General features: G+C 52.4%; 2 protein-coding genes and 1 long non-coding RNA gene across 5 annotated transcripts in view; 1 reads left to right on the forward strand and 2 right to left on the reverse strand.

The window, feature by feature from the left end:
- LOC136578993 (uncharacterized) overlaps positions 1–13194 on the reverse strand; it is a 44053-nt gene extending 30859 nt beyond the window's left edge. Inside the window, exons 1-2 of the mRNA XM_066579231.1 lie at positions 13115–13194; positions 9470–9531 (exon numbers count right to left, since the gene is read on the reverse strand). Of these exons, the coding sequence (XP_066435328.1) occupies positions 9470–9508 (39 nt within the window). The 5' untranslated portion in view covers positions 9509–9531; positions 13115–13194. The remainder of the gene's footprint in view (positions 1–9469; positions 9532–13114) is intronic.
- Positions 4948–9463, reverse strand: LOC136578994 (uncharacterized). The gene is made up of 3 exons (XR_010786695.1): positions 7413–9463; positions 5866–6044; positions 4948–5600 (listed from the first exon to the last, which is right to left on the reverse strand). It is a non-coding gene; the product is annotated as an uncharacterized lncRNA (long non-coding RNA).
- A 3884-nt stretch (positions 13195–17078) lies between the features above and the next one.
- Positions 17079–20185, forward strand: part of MSANTD3 (Myb/SANT DNA binding domain containing 3) — a 30570-nt gene continuing 27463 nt past the window's right edge. For 2 of the 3 annotated variants that reach the window (XM_066579233.1, XM_066579235.1), the window contains exon 1: positions 17079–17228. In XM_066579233.1, coding sequence (XP_066435330.1) covers positions 17226–17228 — 3 coding nt within the window. In that variant the 5' untranslated portion in view covers positions 17079–17225. Of the gene's footprint in view, positions 17347–20185 lie in introns of all 3 variants that reach the window. The other variant, XM_066579234.1, reaches the window with a different exon arrangement.

Consider the following 20185-nt stretch of genomic DNA (forward strand, 5'->3'; position numbering starts at 1 on the left):
TGCCACACCCGCGGGGATGAAAGAATCCCCTGCCATAGCTGTCACAGCAGTGGCAGGGGAGCGCAATCTTCTCCCTATCTTTGCAATGGGGCCAGCGCTGGCCTCACTGAAATCAATGAGCGATAGTGCAGGTTTTTCTTAATGCTGCAAGGCTTGAGGGCACATAACACAAATGAGTATGAAACCGTTGAAAATCATTGGTTTCATAACCATGTGTTTTCACTCACTCTCGCATCGCAAGAAAACCTATCGCTAGTGGGTAGGAGCCCTTGTAGCGAGCTTCCGAACCTCTCAGGATCCTTCCTCAGGCATAATGAAATAGATTTGGATGGGACATATATAAATACAAATGTTCACACATGAAAAGGCAAAAATCTAAGACTAATTTGTATCAGACAAGATGAGCAGAGAAGTAAATACTTAATCAGTCCACTGGCTGGATTGTGGCAGTTTTTGATCTCTATATTGCAGCAAGGAGGCCACAAATATCAATATTTGCAGATGACACAAAATTATACAATATAATTAATACAACGGAGGACAATGTGCGGCTACAAACAGACCGAGATAAGCCGGGGGCTTGGGCAGAAAAATGGCAAATGAAGTTCAATGTTGATAAATGTAAGGTTCTGCACATGGGCAGCAAAAACGGATGTCACCAATATACACTATATACTGCTAGGGAAAAGTGATGTGGAAAAAGACCTGGGGGTACTAGTGCACTGTAGACTAAACTGGAGTAACCAATGCCAGTCAGTTGCTGTAAAAGCTAATAAAGTATTGGGGTGCATTAAAAGAGGTATAGAGGCGGGGGACGAGAACATTATCCTCCCACTATATAAGGCACTTGTCAGGCCTCACATGGAATACTGCACACAGTTCTGGACACCGGTGCTCAGGAAAGATGTTACAGTACTGGAGGGGGTTCAAAGAAGAACAACTAAACTAATACATGGAATGACGGGACTGGAATACCCTGAGAGACACCAAAATTGGGATTATCCATCCTGGAAAAAAGACGGTTAAGGGGTGATCAAATAACTATGTATAAATACATGAGGGGACAATACAAGGATCTCTCCCAGGATCTGTTTATACCCCGGACTGCGTCGGTAACAAGAGGGCATCCGCTACGTCTAGAAGAAAGCAGGTTTCATCACCAACACAGAAAGGGGTTCTTTACTGTAAGAGCAGTGAGACTGTGGAACTCTCGGCCTGAGGACGTGGTGATGGCAAAATCAATAGAGGAGTTTAAAAGGGGTCTTGATGTCTTTCTAGAGGGGAAGGATATTACAGGATATAAATCTTAGGTTAATTGTTAATCCGGGTATACAGGCAGGTAGGAACTATTAGGGGTTGATCCAGGGAACAGTCTGATTGCCATTAGGGAGTCGGGAAGGAAATTTTCCCCCAAAAGGGCTAATTGGCTCCTGCTCGTTTTTTTTTGCCTTCCTCTGGATCAACACAGGAGGATAGACAGGCTGGACTAGATGGACATTGTCTTCATTCAGCCTTACGAACTATGTTACTATGTTACAGGCCTTGTGTGTTATCTCTCCATGCTATAACATCATGTATTTTTGTTGGCCATTAAAAGCTATCATATCTACAAGATTACTTGGTTTCTCTTACTGAGAACAATCACATTTTGCTCTACTGGCTAAAGGCCCATTTAGACGCAACGATTATCACTCAAAATTCGCTCCAACTGCAAACGCGCCCATCGTGCATTTTTCATTAACTATTTGTTCGTTGTCTTTCGGTCCGCAAAAAAATCCGTTGTTTGGCAGTTCGCTTTTCGCTAGGTTTAAATGACATTCGTTTAGCGATTTGAGGAGCGTTTTATCATTTGGTGGGGCGTACTTTCTACCGTCTAAAGGCAGAGCAACTGGCTGTCGGGAGGAGACAGCTTAAATTTTAACACCCCCACCTACTGCTCAACCATTGGCGGGGCCGCTGTGACGTACCCTGCAAGCAGCAACAAAGAGCATTGAATAATCAATTCGCCATTTTAACCTCACACGTAGAGGTCGCGGCATCTTTACCAATATTTTTTCTTCGGCCTCCCGCAGATTTAGTTACCTCTCCGATATATTTGTGAGAGTAAACGCTTCTTACTCCAAAAGGTGAGTCGCCAGCTGGACTGTTTGGTTAATAAGACCCATTCCCTAGTAGCCTGTAGTTGGGGCAGGATGTGTCGCCGGTGGTAATACCTCGTGGCTTTAAGCGAGTATACAGCGTCCTAATAGGTCAGATTTTTTTTCCCCCCATTCTGCACTCCAATGAATATATGTATACCTTTCTTCCATATGTAAGGCTCTATGCAATGGCTTCCCAGTATTATGAAGAAATAAGAGTCGTATTTTTATAGCCATTTTTATACCATAATGAATTTTACTGTTTTGTGCCTTTAATCCCCAAGTAATCTACATTTTTTTTTAATGCAGTCGTTCACGTGATAGAGCGCCATTTCCACAACTAAGGGCTCCTGTCCACGGGCAAATTTTCACTGTGTTCCCTGCGGCGATAATCCGGCTGCGGGGAATGCAGTGAACACTTTCCCCCCGACCGCGAGCAGAGAATCATAGCGATTCTCCGCTCGCAGCCGGCAAATCGGAGCGTGCTGCGATGAGCCGGCAGCTGGCTCCTGCTCCCCGGTGGCGGCTCCTGCGTCGGAGATCCACCGCGGGATATCACAACGCCCGTGGACAGGCAGCCTTAAATGCTGCATTGTGCTAAACTCTTTTTGGTGAGCAAAATATTGGCGATCGTGGCACAGAGGGAGGATGAGGAAGAACGTCCCATAAGCGCCAGAGTACAATGTGGTCGAAACGGTGGCTGCAGCAAAGAGACAGCCTGTCTCACGAGTCTTATAGGAGATACGGGAGAACAACCTAGATGATTTTCGGAATTTTCTACGTCAGAGGAGTCCTTTTCTACCTTGCTAGCATTAGTTACACCATTCACTGTAATGCGTGAAGCTATATCTGCAGAGCAGCGACTGGTGGTTACTAGAAATGAGCGAGCAAACTCGCTAAGGGCAATTGCTCGAGCGAGCATTGTCCTTAGCGAGTACCTGCCCGCTCGAGACAAAAGGTTCAGATGCCGACGCGGGTGAGCGCTGAGTAGCGGCAGTCAGCAGGTGGGAGGGGGGGGGGGGGGGGGGGGGGAGAGAGAGATCTCCCCTCCGTTCCTCCCCGCAGCTCAATGCCCGCCGCCGACACCCGAACCTTTTGTCTTGAGCGGACAGGTACTCACTAAGGGCAATGCTGCCCTCGCTCATCACTAGTGGTTACCGTACGCTTCCTGGCTACGAGCAGATCTCTGCAGGACTTGAACTATTTAGTGGCCATCTCGGCTCCCTCTCTGAGTGCCAATATTCCAGGAACATGCGATACTGAGAAGTCTGAAAACGGATTATTTCAAGAAATTTTGCTGTAGTCACCTCTGTTTTATCATAAGCTATGGTGGGCAGAAGAGAAAATATTCCAGTCCTACTTTGAGTATTTAGCGCACCTTGTCATCCAACGCAGAGAGGGGATGCGCTAAGACACTCACCCCCATCAGAGAGCAGCTGCCTGAAGGCACAAGTTAAAGCCCCGTGCAGGAGTGAGAGCGGCCTAAACGTTGGCGTGCGCTTCGCATCTGCGTCATCTCTTGTAATGAACCTTTATCTCTTTAACAGAGTGAACCTAAACAACGGCGGATGGGCTTTGAAGCGGCGGATCCCAAGGGTTAAAGAGACTGGCGTGGGGCTATGGCAACATCATAACTAGTAGACTGACCCCAAGCTCATCGACCATAGCGGGCCCTCCCCCACGCCAATAGCTTGCTAATGCCCTCAAGCAGGAGACCCCGCACAGCACGCGTTATTGGACATTAGCAGCCAATTGGTTGACGGCCCGGAAAAAAAAAATAAAAATCTGCCCCTTTGTTGGGGTACATAAAGAACAGCCCTATTACGACTCCCACAGCAAGTTCCACAACTAAAACACAATCTAAATCTGTACCATTTGGCACCTTTGGCGCCGCTGCTGCAGGGTGAGGCCAGCAGAGGCACTGGAAGCCATGGGTGCGCTGACTGTGGAAAGTCTTTGGATGAGGTGAGGGGGAGCGCCGCTTCAGTATGAAATCAACTGCGGACACACATGGCAAATGTGTGGCGTTGATCAAACTGGTCCCGCCAAAAAACTATTCCCAAAAAAACCACACTTTAGGTGGATTGCCCGCAGCCTACGTGGGTCTTTCAGCTGGAGGTCACTCCACCAGTCTCTGTACCCTTCCTCAGGATCCGCTGCTAGTTTATTGAGGCGCAGACAGGGCCCTTTCACGCCTTTCTAAGCGATCCATAAGCCGGACTAGTACATCGGTTTCCTGGCGCCCCAAAGGTGATGTCCGGCCGCTCATCTTTACTGCTAATAAAATAAAGCCTGCGAAATAGGGGGACGAGTGCCGGCCCAATGAACACGTCAGACACAATGATGTTCCCTCCCACTTGGGGCGGCCATTGTAAAATTTCGGTAATAGTTTTTTTCAGCAATGAAGCGCAGTATTTCAGGCGCTAACGTGTGTGTGTTAACGAACGCTTTATCAGCCGGTTTCGGACCAAGAATATTGAAATCAAGGAAAAATAAAACATAAATCTCTCAATACTGTGTCAAACTACGGTATAGCCATTAAATAATGTAGGAAAGCGTAACGTTACAACGGCGCCCTCCTATTACAGATGGAGGCTGTTGGCTACTGCAGGCAAGACATCCCGAACTAAAGTCCACTAATGGGCGGCAGCAACAACAGTTGACGGCAAACCTGCCACCGGGCTGACATGCGGGTATGATGATGCCATCCATTTGACAGATGTTAAGAAATCAAAAAGGCCAACATGGGCAACCAAGAGACTGAACGGTTGTGAGCCAAACCAAGACATAGAATGCAGATTACCCAAAGTGTTTTGAAAACAAAAACTTTATTTAAAACACACTATTTCATTTGTAAAAACAACAGACAGACGTACAATAGCCCTTCACATAGGCCTGTCAGGAGTGACACAAAACACTAATGAAAACCCTCCTACGTGTAGAATCACATATATCGTCCAGTGAGGAAACACAAACCTTTGCCTGTTACAGTATACGGTATACATTTTCGCAGTCAGGAAGCGGCGGCGGTGTGGAAAATTGAGCAAGTTCTGTATGCCTAGCATGGCAGTTGGCAATGGAGGGACTGTCATTGAGTGTTGGAAGCCTTCCCCATGTGTGCCACAGGTTAGCCGGCTTGTGTAGTGCTGCCTGGAAGTGCAACACAAGTCCCTTTGCTCAGGCGACCATGCAGTGCGTCCGCGCTCAGCTGCGATAACATCCTCTCAAAGTGCTCCCGTTGGGACGCACTCATCTGACGCATTTTGCATGCAGGAGTCTGTCCCATAAGATCCAACCCATCCGGCCGGCGTCTGCGAAGGAGCTTCGCCGCTTCCAGTATCAGCACGTTCGCAGCTTTTCGTGCTCTCGTGTGATGGGTCTAATAGGTCTAGGGGGGTCAGTCTGTGGGGAGATCGGTGCGCTGCTGCCCTCTTGGCTATTGCTTGCTTCAGCTATAGTGCTCTGTTGGAAAAACGAAAAAAAGTGGGTATTTTAACGCAAAAAGGAACATACAAAAATGATACACTTCAATGAAATCCCTTGTAAAATCTTCCCGACATCCCTATTAAAACAAAATCAAGACGCTGACATCCAGCCGCCCCCCATATTACTGTACCATTCGTTGTGCCGCACATAAAGCATCGCTGCGTGCGACAATTTATGATCGGCACTACGAAGAATACGCCACTTTAAAGAGCTGTCCAGAACAAAGTACAAGCATACTCGCCTTCTACAGTCGGAATCAAGTGTCCGAAATGCTTCGTGGGGAGGGAGGCTGTAAGCGCTGGTTTGTCTGCAGCCGGTGGAATCCTCAGCTGTGGTCCCTAGGTCTTCAGAAAATACAGCGATTCTAAGAATGCAGCTTTTTATACCCCATTTCCTGGATAGTGCGAGTCCTTCGATTCTCTGCATTGTAAAACGTGTTTTCTCTCATTAATTAGATACCTACTAGAGATGAGCGAACATACTCGTTTCGAGTAATTACTCGATCGAGCGCCGAGATTTTCGAGTACTTCCGTACTCGGGTGAAAAGATTCGGGGGGCGCCGGGGGAGGCGTGGCGGAGCGGGGGGTAGCAGTGGGGAACAGGGGGGAGCCCTCTCTCTCTCCCCGCTGCAACCCCCCAGTCACCCACGGCGCCCCCTGAATCTTTTCGCCCGAGTACGGAAGTACTTGAAAATCACGGCGCTCGGGTGAAAAAGGGGCGTGGCCGAGTAGGTTCGCTCATCTCTAATACCTACTGATTGTTGGTCCACACCCGGCGTTGTTCTGTCTTGCATGCACCTACCACCCACTGATTTTTTCAATGCCATATCTGGGAACACCTACACTAGCCATTGGATTGTTTTTTTCACTAAATCCACAAACTTGACACCTAGAGATTCTTTAACCCTTTCCAATCCACTGTCTAACCTCTGAAGACATTATAATTTAAAGGGGTTGTCTCGCGGCAAGCATCAAAATTTTACTTTACCCCATTCCCCCTGTCACCCCCTGGCATAAAATAGCAATTTAAAGCGGTTTTTAAACCGCTTGCTACTCACCGATCCGACGAAATATGGACTTTAAAAAATCTTCTGCCTAAGATGGCCGCCGGTCCTTTCCCAGGGATGCACTGCAGTTTTCTCCCATGGTGCACCGCGGGTCTTCTCCCATGGTGCACCATGGGCTCTGTGCGGTCCATTGCCGATTCCAGCCTCCTGATTGGCTGGAATCGGCACACGTGACGGGCGGAGCTACGATGACGATGCGGTGACCAGCTCTCCGGCACGAGCGGCCCCATTCACCAGGTAGAAGACCGCACAGCGCAAGCGCGTCTAAAAAAGCAAGAAGCCAGCGAAATTAGACGGAGCCATGGAGACGGGGACGCTAGTAACGGAGCAGGTAAGTGAATAACTTCTGTATGGCTCATATTTAATGCACGATGTATATTACAAAGTGCATTAATATGGCCATACAGAAGTGTATAGACCCACTTGCTGCCGCGGGACAACCCCTTTAAGGCTGTACAGCTCCAATGTTGGAAGACGTCCGTCGGGGTTCTCTTACTGTATATTTCCAGCCTCTCTGCTGTCGGAGCCTATCCAACGTGTCACCTCATGCAGTACTGGCTTTAACCAGCAGATAGCGCTGTTGTATAATGGCAGAAAAAGAGTAAGCCCCCTAGGAAAACCAGGATACAAATTGGATTGGAAAGGGTTAAAAGGTTAATTCACAAAACTACAATTTTATCCGACACCAAGAGATTCTTTCACAGTTCAAGTTTAAAAAACACTTGTTTTTGCAGCGACTTGTTTCTCCTACTGATTCTTTCGCGATTCCTTTTCGTTGATTGCCTATAATAGGCGATTTTTTTCAGACGATTTACTTTTATAACGAACTTTCAAAGGTCATTGTGCTAAGCAGCTACTTAAATAAATAAAACTAAGCGCACCCACGACTTTCAAAAGCCAATACAAACAAGCGTATTCTTTTCTATTAGCTAATGCACACGCAAACAGCCGATCAATTATCGTTAAATATAAAAACCCCACAGCGATAAAACGAACGACTGAAGTGCCGGCCGCTACGTCCGTTTCCAGCGGTAATCATTAGGTGTGAACGTTGATCTTTAAAAGCAAAACCATCGCTCACTTTCGATCATTGACACAAGTTTTGAGCGATAATCGTGTTTAAATGGGCCTTAACACAGTACCAACCTTTTTTTGGTTTCCCCAGCTCTTTCCCACGAGTGTATATTGGACGACGTTTTCACGGCCGGCCGATATACGCCATCATCTGGGGCATAGCAGCTTGTGAACAGGCGCACAAACCTAACATTTGTGCACCCGTTTACACGTAATGGGCCCCAGAGCATATGCGCCGAGGTCACCATCCGTCGCCCCTTTCCCCTCTCTCCCCCTCGTAGGCTCACCTCTGCTCTCCACCCTGCTCGTTTTTGCAGTGGGAGGGGCGGGGCTAAGCACCCGCACATCCCGCCTCCTCCCATTGATGGCTATGGACAAGGGGCAGGGAGAGGGCGGGATGGTGCTAAACTCCCTCCCACCTCCGGCCTCTGCCATAGGCTCCCACAGGAGCCCATTTAGCGGCCGACATGCTCTGGCCCAAAAGATTGCTCCAGGACTATCTTTTGGGCCCGACGTATAAACGCTGGCGCTATATTGGCCGGCCGGGCGCTTTTACGTCTCAGGAATACGGCCATGTGATCTGATGCACTGGAATCCAATGCATCAGATTACAGTGTATAACGGCCGGCCGATGTACGCTCATGGGTATGAGCCCTTATACATAGAAAAGCAAACAAGTGGGAAAAAAAAATCTTCAAAAAATAATTACTCATAACAACCCCCCCCCCCCCAACCTCTTAATTGGTCAAGTACAGGGGGTCCGCAAGAGTGTGGAAACACCTATAGAGAATGAAAACGGTTTGGCAGACGGGGATCTGAATTTGCATAGAAACGCTGGGGGAATTGGGAAATCTGTTCGCCATGTGATCAACCTGACCGCCATTTTAAATGCCGCCATCTTGGATTCAAGTGTGTTTTTTCCAATGGGAAGATCGTGTGTGATATATCCAACTTATAGGCGATTTTACCAGAACGGCGCGCTGCATTATAACAAGACTTTGATCGTTCTCATATTAACAGTGATTTTATGCATAATCTTGACAGAATGTGTTTAAAATGCCGCCTACCACGTTCGAGTGTTAACCCTGCGCTTTTCACCCATTCCTGATGAACTCTCACCAAAACTGGCATCAACAAGTCTGTTTCAGATGAGCGACATTTGGTATCTTCTCGAGTAGAGAAGTGCCGTGACACGACCCCGCAAATCCAAAGGGCTGTCCACGGGTGCCGGCATGAAACGCTGCAGCTCTCCCAGCAGCATGTTACCCATTTTTAAACATCGCTCTGCTGGCAGAGACCGCAAAATAGCAACATCTCATCAATACAAATGAATAGATTAAAGGGGCTTTCCAGGACTTAATCAGTAGGGGTCCATCTTTAGCGATTCCCAACGATCAGCTTACTGAGGAACCCACGGAGCACTGCCGCCTCTTCTCAGACTAGTCACGTCTGATACATCACGAGGCCCCCAGGGCAGCTCCGTCCCATTAAAGCTGCACTATCAGGCGCAGCCACTATACAATGAACGGCGCTGTACCTGGTATGGACTGAAGTGACAGTGGTGCTCACCTGAGCGCCGCTGTCACTTCAATCAGCTGATCAGTGGGGATCACAAGCGGCAGACCCCTGACGATCAACTATGGATGGGTCACTAATAGTGCTGGAAAACCCCCTTAAACAATGTAGACAAAAGAAATAAACTTACTTCACAAACGTGGGATGGTTTCTTCCGTTTTTTACTCATTTTTGGCTCAGACTGCTCTTCACCTGGTAAGGGAAAGTGTAAGGTCGTTAGCATCTCCATACCGTGCATTTGATGTTGATTTTAACCCTTGTGAGTCTGCATTTGCAGCAGGTGATCACTTAGCTTAAGACTCATTTAGACAACGATTATCGATCAAAATCCATCTTTTGAGCGATAATCGTTGTGTCTAAATGTGTGGCCATCGTGCACTGTTCGTTCATCGCTAACTATTAGTAAGCTAGGAATTAGCGATGAGCCTTATCAGCGCCGAGTTCTCAGGGAGATACCGCCAATACTATTTTTCTTATCTGGTATCCCGCTCGGAGCGCTCAGCGACAGTTCCGAGAACAAAGCAGCTGTCAGCGCTCCTGCTGTTCTCGGAGCTATCAGCTCAGCGGTATACCAGCTAATTGCACTGAGAACAAAGCAGCTGTATGCAGATGACAGCGCTCCTGCTATCTTGTTTATGATTAGCTTAGGGTCGCCAACATCTGGCTGCGTGTAAACGCTCCCCGATCCGTGTATACAAAGGAACATGAAGCAACGAGTGAGAAGTTAGTGATTCTCAGCGGTGGTCGCCTGTCTAAATGTTCTGCACAAGCGCCAACACCTAACGGTGACGTCACCCGCCCGTGCAGATCGTTTAGCCGAGAGTTGCACCGTGTAAAAGGCTCATAAGGCCCCCTTGTCCACGGCCGTTGCGGAATATCGCCAGTGATATTCCGCCGCAGGGGAGGAGGGGGGCTGCTGTCAGTTCTCACAGATAGGCTCACTGCGGAGAATCGCAGCATGCCGCGATTTAGATCCCACGATCGGAGAATCGCTATGGTTCTCCGCTCGTGGGCGCCGCGGCTGCACTTTCCATAGCAACGCTATGCGGTCGGATTATCGCCGTGGGTAACGCAATGCCCAATTGCCCGCGGACAGGAGCCCATAGTGTTTATACCGCAGTGCAGTACTGTACCGCACCGCAGCCCCCGGGTTGTTCTATCCCGGCAGGACACGATGGTCATGGCGGCTGACGACGAACAAGAAGCGCCATGTTCAGTCCAGTTGTCGGCTCACGTTTAAACTGAAGGATTATTGCCGATTTTGCTCGTCTTCTGAACAATAACACCGGGGAACAAAAGCTTCGGTGACCGAGATGTTAGAACGTTTTTGGAGAATTTTGGGGTCATGGATTCTGAAAGTGACATTAGTGATATGATATATGTCCATATAGAGGAGGATCGGTCAAAGGCGCCTAAAGTCCTGGCCAACCCCCGCAGGCGCCCCCGGAGCGGCGGACCGTCGCCAACCCCCGCAGGCGCCCCCGGACCGTCGCCAACCCCCGCAGGCGCCCCCGGAGCGGCGGACCGTCGCCAACCCCCGCAGGCGCCCCCGGAGCGGCGGACCGTCGCCAACCCCCGGAGCGGCGGACCGTCGCCAACCCCCGCGGGCGCCCCCGGAGCGGCGGACCGTCGCCAACCCCCGCGGGCGCCCCCGGAGCGGCGGACCGTCGCCAACCCCCGCGGGCGCCCCCGGAGCGGCGGATCCTCGCCAACCCCCGCGGGCGCGCCCGGACCGTCGCCAACCCCCGCGGGCGCGCCCGGACCGGCGGATCCTCGCCAAGCCCCGCAAGCGCGCCCGGACCGTCGCCAACCCCCGCGGGCGCGCCCGGACCGGCGGATCCTCGCCAAGCCCCGCAAGCGCCCCCGGACCGTCGCCAGCCCCCGCGGGCGCGCCCGGACCGCCGGATCCTCGCCAAGCCCCGCAAGCGCCCCCGGACCGTCGCCAACCCCCGCGGGCGCGCCCGGACCGGTGGATCCTCGCCAAGCCCCGCAAGCGCCCCCGGACCGTCGCCAAGCCCCGCAAGCGCCCCCGGACCGGCGGATCGTCGCCAACCCCCGCAAGCGCCCCCGGACCGGCGGATCGTCGCCAACCCCCGCAAGCGCACCCGGACCGGCGGATCGTCGCCAACCCCCGCAAGCGCCCCCGGACCGGCGGATCGTCGCCAACCCCCGCAAGCGCACCCGGACCGGCGGATCGTCGCCAACCCCCGCAAGCGCACCCGGACCGGCGGATCGTCGCCAACCCCCGCAAGCGCCCCCGGACCGTCGCCAACCCCCGCCAACCCCCGCAAGCGCCCCCGGACCGTCGCCAACCCCCGCGGGCGCGCCCGGACCGGCGGATCCTCGCCAAGCCCCGCAAGCGCCCCCGGACCGTCGCCAAGCCCCGCAAGCGCCCCCGAACCGGCGGATCGTCGCCAACCCCCGCAAGCGCCCCCGGACCGGCGGATCGTCGCCAACCCCCGCAAGCGCCCCCGGACCGGCGGATCGTCGCCAACCCCCGCAAGCGCCCCCGGACCGGCGGATCGTCGCCAACCCCCGCAAGCGCCCCCGGACCGGCGGATCGTCGCCAACCCCCGCAAGCGCCCCCGGACCGGCGGATCGTCGCCAACCCCCGCAAGCGCCCCCGGACCGGCGGATCGTCGCCAACCCCCGCAAGCGCCCCCGGACCGGCGGATCGTCGCCAACCCCCGCAAGCGCCCCCGGACCGGCGGATCGTCGCCAACCCCCGCAAGCGCCCCCGGACCGGCGGATCGTCGCCAACCCCCGCAAGCGCCCCCGGACCGGCGGATCGTCGCCAACCCCCGCAAGCGCCCCCGGACCGGCGGATCGTCGCCAACCCCCGCAAGCGCCCCCGGACCGGCGGATCGTCGCCAACCCCCGCAAGCGCCCCCGGACCGGCGGATCGTCGCCAACCCCCGCAAGCGCCCCCGGACCGGCGGATCGTCGCCAACCCCCGCAAGCGCCCCCGGACCGGCGGATCGTCGCCAACCCCCGCAAGCGCCCCCGGACCGGCGGATCGTCGCCAACCCCCGCGGGCGCGCCCGGACCGGCGGATCCTCGCCAAGCCCCGCAAGCGCCCCCGGACCGTCGCCAAGCCCCGCAAGCGCCCCCGAACCGGCGGATCGTCGCCAACCCCCGCAAGCGCACCCGGACCGGCGGATCGTCGCCAACCCCCGCAAGCGCACCCGGACCGGCGGATCGTCGCCAACCCCCGCAAGCGCACCCGGACCGGCGGATCGTCGCCAACCCCCGCAAGCGCACCCGGACCGGCGGATCGTCGCCAACCCCCGCAAGCGCACCCGGACCGGCGGATCGTCGCCAACCCCCGCAAGCGCACCCGGACCGGCGGATCGTCGCCAACCCCCGCAAGCGCACCCGGACCGGCGGATCGTCGCCAACCCCCGCAAGCGCACTCGGACCGGCGGATCGTCGCCAACCCCTGCAAGCGCACCCGGACCGGCGGATCATCGCCAACCCCCGCAAGCGCATCCGGAGCGGTGGATACTCGCCAACCCCTGTAAGCGCATCCAGACCGGCGGATCCTCGCCAACGCCGACCAATGATATAGGGTATCCACCCCCGTACACACGACCAGTGCCCCCCTACCCCACAGAAACCTTCTCCAGCAGCCGGTGGAGACGGTGTCCAGCTTCCGGGTAGACGGGCGGGGACAAGCCCGATGCCGCAGCGGCACATCCTCACATTCGTGGCATCATGGCACCCGGGGTATGAGCGCTGATGCCAGGAGTGCGCCCTCCCTCCTGCCTCTTCTTACCTGAACGTTTACTCTCCAGACTCTGCAGGCTGCTCGTGTCGTCGCTTCCGGGATGTGACGTCACCGGCTGGCGGCCGCTCGGTCAGTGCGCAGGCGCAGTGGGACGGAGAGCCGAGGAAAACCTGCTCTGGATCCTGGGAGCCTGTGGGGAGGGAAGGGAAGGGGAGGAGGGGTGTGTGTCTATACCAGCAGGGGGCGCCAGGGAGATGCATATTAACCCTGCAGAGACCGGCCTATTCTTTGCTTCCAGACCCAGTGATGTTATTGTCCCTCACAGGCAGCAGAGCTCGCTGTCCGCAGGATGGGGTGCGGGTGTTTTGGGGCGATAGGTTGTATATATTACCGTCCGCCCTCCGGGGTCCCCATAATGTGGCGGAGAACCGTCATTACATTGGGGTCAGAGATAGAAGAAACCCTCGCAGAAATTCCGCTATTGTTTTTGGGTTTTGTTTTTATGGCGTTCGCCATTCGGTATAAATAGCCCGATGATCCGCCCTGCACGGTTACTACGGTAACGCGTTTCTAGAGATTTTTTATTTTTTACTTCTTTTACCCAATAAAAACACATTTTTAAAGGAGACCACCCGCCTGCGGCGCCCGCTCTCAGCCCGCGGTCCAACGCTTCCATTTGTTTCAATGGGGCTTCGCCGTCTGCTGTGTTTTCGCGCTTTCTAACGCACGTCATCACCCAGCTCAGTGGGCTGCGTTTAAAAGCGCTCTGCGAAATCATGGAAAAAGCGTGCCCGGACATTGTAGTTCCCCCACGGCGCTCTGTGCAGCCGTGCGTTTTGTTGTAGTTGCTATGGCTACCAGTTTGCGGTTCGCGCGGCCGCTGGATTGTTTTATATTGCGTTTTTTGAGGAGGTGAGCAGAAGAAAAATAGTAATCCTGTCGTTCGTTTTAAAAAGAATTTTTCCAGCGTTCACCGTGTGCGATAAATAACGGTCTTCGCATTGACCGCGTCGCAACGAACGCCGTAATGCCGATTGCATGCTGCTTTAAAAGAAAAAAAAAATCTAATAGGCCAATATGAAATGAACGGGCGGGTGCGAATATACAGCGAATACGCAGGAAACCGGCGTCTATGTGGAGCGAAGATATGAACCCTACTGCTTGCGCAAAACCTGCTGGAGGTTAAGCAGGCGTAAGCCATTTTTGGTCACGTAAATACACAATATATTTATATGACAGCGATACACTTACGTCCCAGCGAACGAGACCTAGGCGGGCGCACACGCCGTAAGCGTGCCATGCCGCTGTGACCCTGCGTGTCGCGTATGGTGGTGAAATTGTACTGCGCAGGGCTGCGTTCTCACACAGGCGGTCATGCGCAGTGCACATGGTTTTGGCGGTACCCGCAGCCCGTACGTAATGTAATTGCGCATGGCGATGCGTATTCACACAACTGATAACAAGGGGCACTATTTTGCGTAAATACGCGGCGGCTTAGAACGCGCTGCGCTCTATTTTGCTCTCGCGGATTATGCAACACGGATGTGAGCCGAACTGCGTAAAGCAATGTAATTGGTTACCTGCGAGCTACCGGCCTTCGCAATTCCTATACGGTCGTGTGAGCCGGCCTTAGGGTGAGTTCACACGCGGCAGGATTGTTGCGGCTGTGGTATAACGTAAGCGGTTGGTTGGCGCAACATTCACTCACGGTGGAAGAAATCCGCAGGGAATAGGGGAGGATCGTCACATCGCCAGCGCTCCGCACTGTCAGCGCGGGGTCATTTACTGCTCTGCAACCTGTCGGGTGGATTCAGTCAATCGTGTTACCGCCGGACGCCGCCTGGGGGACCGCGCCAAAGTCAGCAGTTTCTTATTTGCAATAAATTTATTTTTTCCATCCACAATAATGAAGAGACCTTATATTAATAATAAATGATATTGCGGGGAGTCGCCCGCGGGCAGAGCAGCTGAGGGTGGCATACAAAAAAAATGGGCATAAATGTAGGCACATTAAACTGTGACCCAAAGGGTTAAATGGTACAGGCCACTGAGCTACACTGCCAACACACAGGGTGATGCCCAGTGTCAAATATACTTCAGATAAGCCTGGCCCTAAGTAGTTCTGGGCATGAAGGCTGGCATCAAAGTGGTCTCCATTAAAACTCAGTGGGGTCCTTTATGTTCTGTTTGTCATTGTGATTGGCCAGGGCAGAACTTCCTAGTAGGACCCGCGGTATCACGGGGCCCGGGCCGCCCAGCAGTCGGACCCCAACACACATGAACATCAAGGCCGGTGGAGAGACAAAGGAAGCCCCCAGCTAATGACTTACAATGGTTGCCGTGGTCATCTGCAGCATTACCCGTGGCATCTAAGTGGTTAAATGTCCACAATTTCCGCTACGTTTAACCGCAGCCATTCCGGACGACAGCTGTCTAATATAGTCCGCAGCAGCTGTTTATGGAGCGGTCTCTATTCGCGGCCACGCCCCGTGCCCACCGCAGTACGCAGAGAACAGAACCCATTCATTTCAATGGCTTCATACACATTTCCGTATTTTACGCGCGCATTTCAGTTGCGCAAAGAAAAATACAACATGCTCTATTTTACTGCATATTAGCGCAACCGAAGGTGCCCATAGAAGTCAATGGGGGGTGCAGAAATACGTGCGCAGTACGCTAGGAGATGCGCGAAGGACTGCGCAATTGCGCCGAAAAAACGCATCTGGAACTCGTGAGATGAATTAGCCATTTCAATCGGTGTGTCTTTGTGTCCTGCGCCTATGAACATGCCCTGCGGGCATACAAAATATAGTAAGATGGCATGATACGCGTGCAAAAAAGCCTTGTTCATTGCGCAGAAAAATTGCGCTAAGACGTGCACAAATGGGCATACGCCCGTGTGAAGGGCTGACGTTTGGAAATACATAGTTATTTATTGAAATCATTGTAGTTTACCAAATCTGATGCCCACTGTTCTGCCGAAAACCACACCGAGCCGAGCTGACCTGAATGAAGTTTGCTGGGGGCATCACCCTCTGGGTGCTTGAAGGGGGGGGGGGGGGTCCCAAAACTCATTTACCCCTTCAAAAGCAAATTAGAATTAATGAAATCATTAAAAAGTGGAATTTCCTCCTCTTTCATGCCAGGTTTTATGTCCAGAACCACTTTGGGCCAGGCGGATCACAATTGTATTTGTTGAGGGGCATCACCCGCTGTATGCTGGCAGGACTCAGTGACCCAAACCCCTTTAACACTTTTGAAAACACCAGTTTCATATTCAAATCAAGAAAAATTGGCAGTCTGCCCACTTTGATGCCAGCTTTCATGTCTGGAACCACTTTGGATGAAGCTAAACGGAACCATATTTGATGTGGGGCATCACCCTCTGCACGCGGACAGGGTCAGGTCAGTGGCACAACCCCATTTAACCCTTTGAAATCACCAGTAACTTATTCAAATCAACAAAAATTGTCTGTCTGCCCACTCTGATGCCAGCTGTCAATCCCAGAACCACTTTGGGCCAGGTCTAAGTCGGCTATATTTAATGCGGGTCATCCCCGCCTGTGTGTTGGCAGCTTTATATCAGTGGCCCAGAACCATTTAACCCTTTAAATTCCACTTTTGGGGGCTCACATTAATGCTGATTTTTGTGCCCGGTATTTATTTTTGTATGCCATCTTCAGTAATAATCATTATTGATATAGTGCCAACATATTCTGCAGTGCTTACAAGACAGGGGGGAACAGATACAAGACCACCGTAATCAATTGATGGAAGCAATAGGGCTGAGGGTCCTGCTGCAACGAGCTTACATACTACAGATAATGGGGGGATACAGACGGTAGAGGGGCTGCAGATGTGCACGGTATGGCGGGGTGGAGATGAGCACGGTATTGCAGGGCTGCACAGGTTGTGCAGGACTTCCCAGCACCCTCTCCATGACATCCCTGCACTCCGCAGTCCCCTCCAGCTCCTCCAGTCCGGCTCTTCCACGGCGCAGCCTGCAGCTGGCAGCACTGGGAGGAAGGCCTTTTGCATGCACTCAGGTTGAAGAGCCTCAAATGGCAGGGAGATGATCTGGAGGACGGGCTGCGCTGCTCCTTTGTTCTAGTCAGGTGCAGCCATAACAGAGCAGCCACACGACTAACCACGCCGACTAATGGTGAGCAGTCCCTACAGTGGCCAGAACGTCTCCTGGGGGCAGCAGAGTCCAGGCAAGCCTTAGACTGACGGTGCCCGCTGGGCCGAGGAGGAAGCGTTCAGGCCAGTCCCAATGCTCGGTAGGCGACCACCCTAGCAATATTCTGCACTATGCTTTCTAATGAATTGTTTATGGCGGCTGTCACATCCCTCCGCCCTCCGCCGGGCATCCTCCTCCCACTCGCACCTTCTTTATGGCATTGTACCCCTCCTCCCGTATTTATCCCATCCCCAAATATTGATTCCCACGCATGTGACCGAAGCTGGCAGACGGCGCCGAGCTCCGCTTCTTATCCCGCAGTTTCTTATTCGCAGGAAATGTTGGTTTTTTTTGTTTTTTTTTCTTGTGCATTAATGAAAATAACTTATTCTTAATAACAAATTATATTGCAGGGAGTCGCCCCGAGGGGAACGCAGCTGAAGATGGCATACAACAACAACAAAACGGGCACAAAAATGGGCATAATTGTGGGCACACGAAATGGTCATTGAAAGGGTTAAATGGATCTGGGCAACTTATTAGCATACAGATAACAATGACCCACATCCAATATAGTTGAGTTCGGCCTGGCCCTAAGTGGTTCTGGTTAAGAAAGCTGGCATCAAAGTGGGCAGACTGCTAGTTTTTGTTGATTTAAATGAATAACTGGTGTTTTTAAAGGGTTAAATACATCACTGATCTAACCCTGTCACTACACAGAGGGTGATGCCCGCATCAACCATAGTTGAGTTCAGCCCAAAGTGGTTGGACTTGATGTGGGGCATCGCCCTCTGCATGCTGCCAGTGTTAGTTAAACCCATTTAACCCTTGAAAACACAAGTTACTTATTCAGAACTGAAAAACTGTCCGTGTGCCCATTTTGATGACCGCTTTCATGCCCTGAACCACTTTGGGCCCGGCTGATCTTAACTGTACGTTATGTGGGGCATCACCCGCTGTGTGTTGGCAGTGTTAGATCAGTGGCCCAAATCCTTTTAACCCTTTGAAAACATCACTTATTCAAATAAGCAAAAATGTCTGTCTGCCCACATTTGATGCCAGCTTTTATGCCCTGAACCCCTTTGTGCCAAGTTAAACAAGTATATTTGATTCGGGGCATCACCCTCTGGATGCTGACCGCGCTAGTCTAGTGGTTTACAGACTAGCGTTCTAACAATTTTCGAGCGGTCTGCTCTATTTTCGCGCTGTTTAGCGCTTTTTAACGCATCTCATCACCCATCACAATAATGGGGTGCATTTAAAAACAATACCATTTTCGAACACGGCGTTTTGCTAATGCCTGTATGAGAGCAGCATAAGAAGCGGACTTCAGTACGGTCCCTGGCAGGAGGCGCCGCTCTGGGACCCAATTAGTTGCCCGTTCTTTAAACATGTATGTGGAATGTGACATGACGGGGTCAGGCGGTGCCTTCGCTTCCACTTTGTCAGCCCATTTCTAGGGCTTTGGGGTTGCTCTAGTGTCATTGTCTTTCTGCTCCAAGCATCTGAATGGGCTGACTTGGCCCTACTCCCCTTTCAGTTCCCATTATGTGTGCGGTGGCCTTCGCTCGGCTGTCTCGCAGTGTACTCATTCGCGCGTCCTGTATAATGCCGCTATATGCTTCCAGTTTCATGCAGATGGGTTTTCTCCTGTCCATTTAGGCCCAATGCACACAGGTGGATTTTTGCTGCGGAATGCAGAGTGGTCGTTCCACTCCGGATCCGCAGCAATAACCGCCCATAGCATGCAATAGAGAAATGATTTTTCATGTACACAAGTGGAAACTATTCGCAGTTTCCGCTCGCAGATAAAAAAACGCAGCATGCTCCATTTCACTGTGATTCCTTCACGGACGGCGAGATCCCGCTGGAATCAGGAGTTTAAAAAAAAACCAAAAACGTACTGCGCCAGCACATCCGCAGTACAGGAGAATGAAGACGCGGACAGGGCCGCAGGCGCGGGCGGATACCATGCAGGATTCCCCATGCCCCGTAATGAAGGCGACCAATCTATTCCCGCAGTCACTTTTAGGCCCAATGTCCATGTGCAGATTTTAATTATAAAATCCGCCCCTCTTGCCGCCCATAGGGATGTATTAGCATACGCGAGGCAAGTACAAGCATGCGGTTGTGTTTTTTTTCTTTTTTCTTCTTTGTTTGTATTTTTTTTTTCCCGTCTGTGGGTTGCACGCATGGGAAGAAATTCCAGCATGCTCCATTTTCCTGTGGGTCCTGCAGCGATGGCTTCCATTGAAGCCAATGGAAGCCGTCCCTGCCGCGGCACACCCGCAGCTGTCACTGTGGAGGTGCTGTGGATCCGCAGGAAAGCAGGGGATTCAAAAAGAAAAGAGGGAGGACTGCGCATATGCCAGGCGCGTCGCCCAATGCACCCAGACGCATCCGCAGTGCTGAAGAAAGAGGATCCGGACGGCTCCGAGGAGATCTGCGCTGGACCCTGAGAGGTAAGAAACATTCTTTTCCTCTCCATGGCCGTGGGCACGCACGGATACCACTGTGGGCACGCACGGATACCACTGTGGGCACGCACGAATACCACTGTGGGCACGCACGGATACCACTGCGGGATTCAGCAGTAGTATCCGTGCATGCAAGTGGACATAGGGCCTTAATGACTCCTGCAGTCCCAGCGTAAGGCCAGTGGCACTCGACTGGATTTGAATTGCGGAATCCGTGATCGTCACACGCACGGACGATCTGCGGTATTTCGTATCCATTGAAAGAATGGCTCATTCGTTTGGACAGCTATTGTTATTCCCGTGAGCGGAAATAAAATTACAACTTGTTCTAGTTACTGCGGACTCTGTATGGACAGCTTTCATTGAAGTCTATAGAAGTCGTCCGGCCCGCGGCCCATCTGTAATTGATATTGCAGGTGAGCTGTGGGTACCCGCGACATCACCTAGCGAGAAAAACAAAGG

The sequence above is a fragment of the Eleutherodactylus coqui genome, chromosome 9, assembly GCF_035609145.1.
Source record: "Eleutherodactylus coqui strain aEleCoq1 chromosome 9, aEleCoq1.hap1, whole genome shotgun sequence".
Lineage (NCBI taxonomy): Eukaryota > Metazoa > Chordata > Amphibia > Anura > Eleutherodactylidae > Eleutherodactylus > Eleutherodactylus coqui.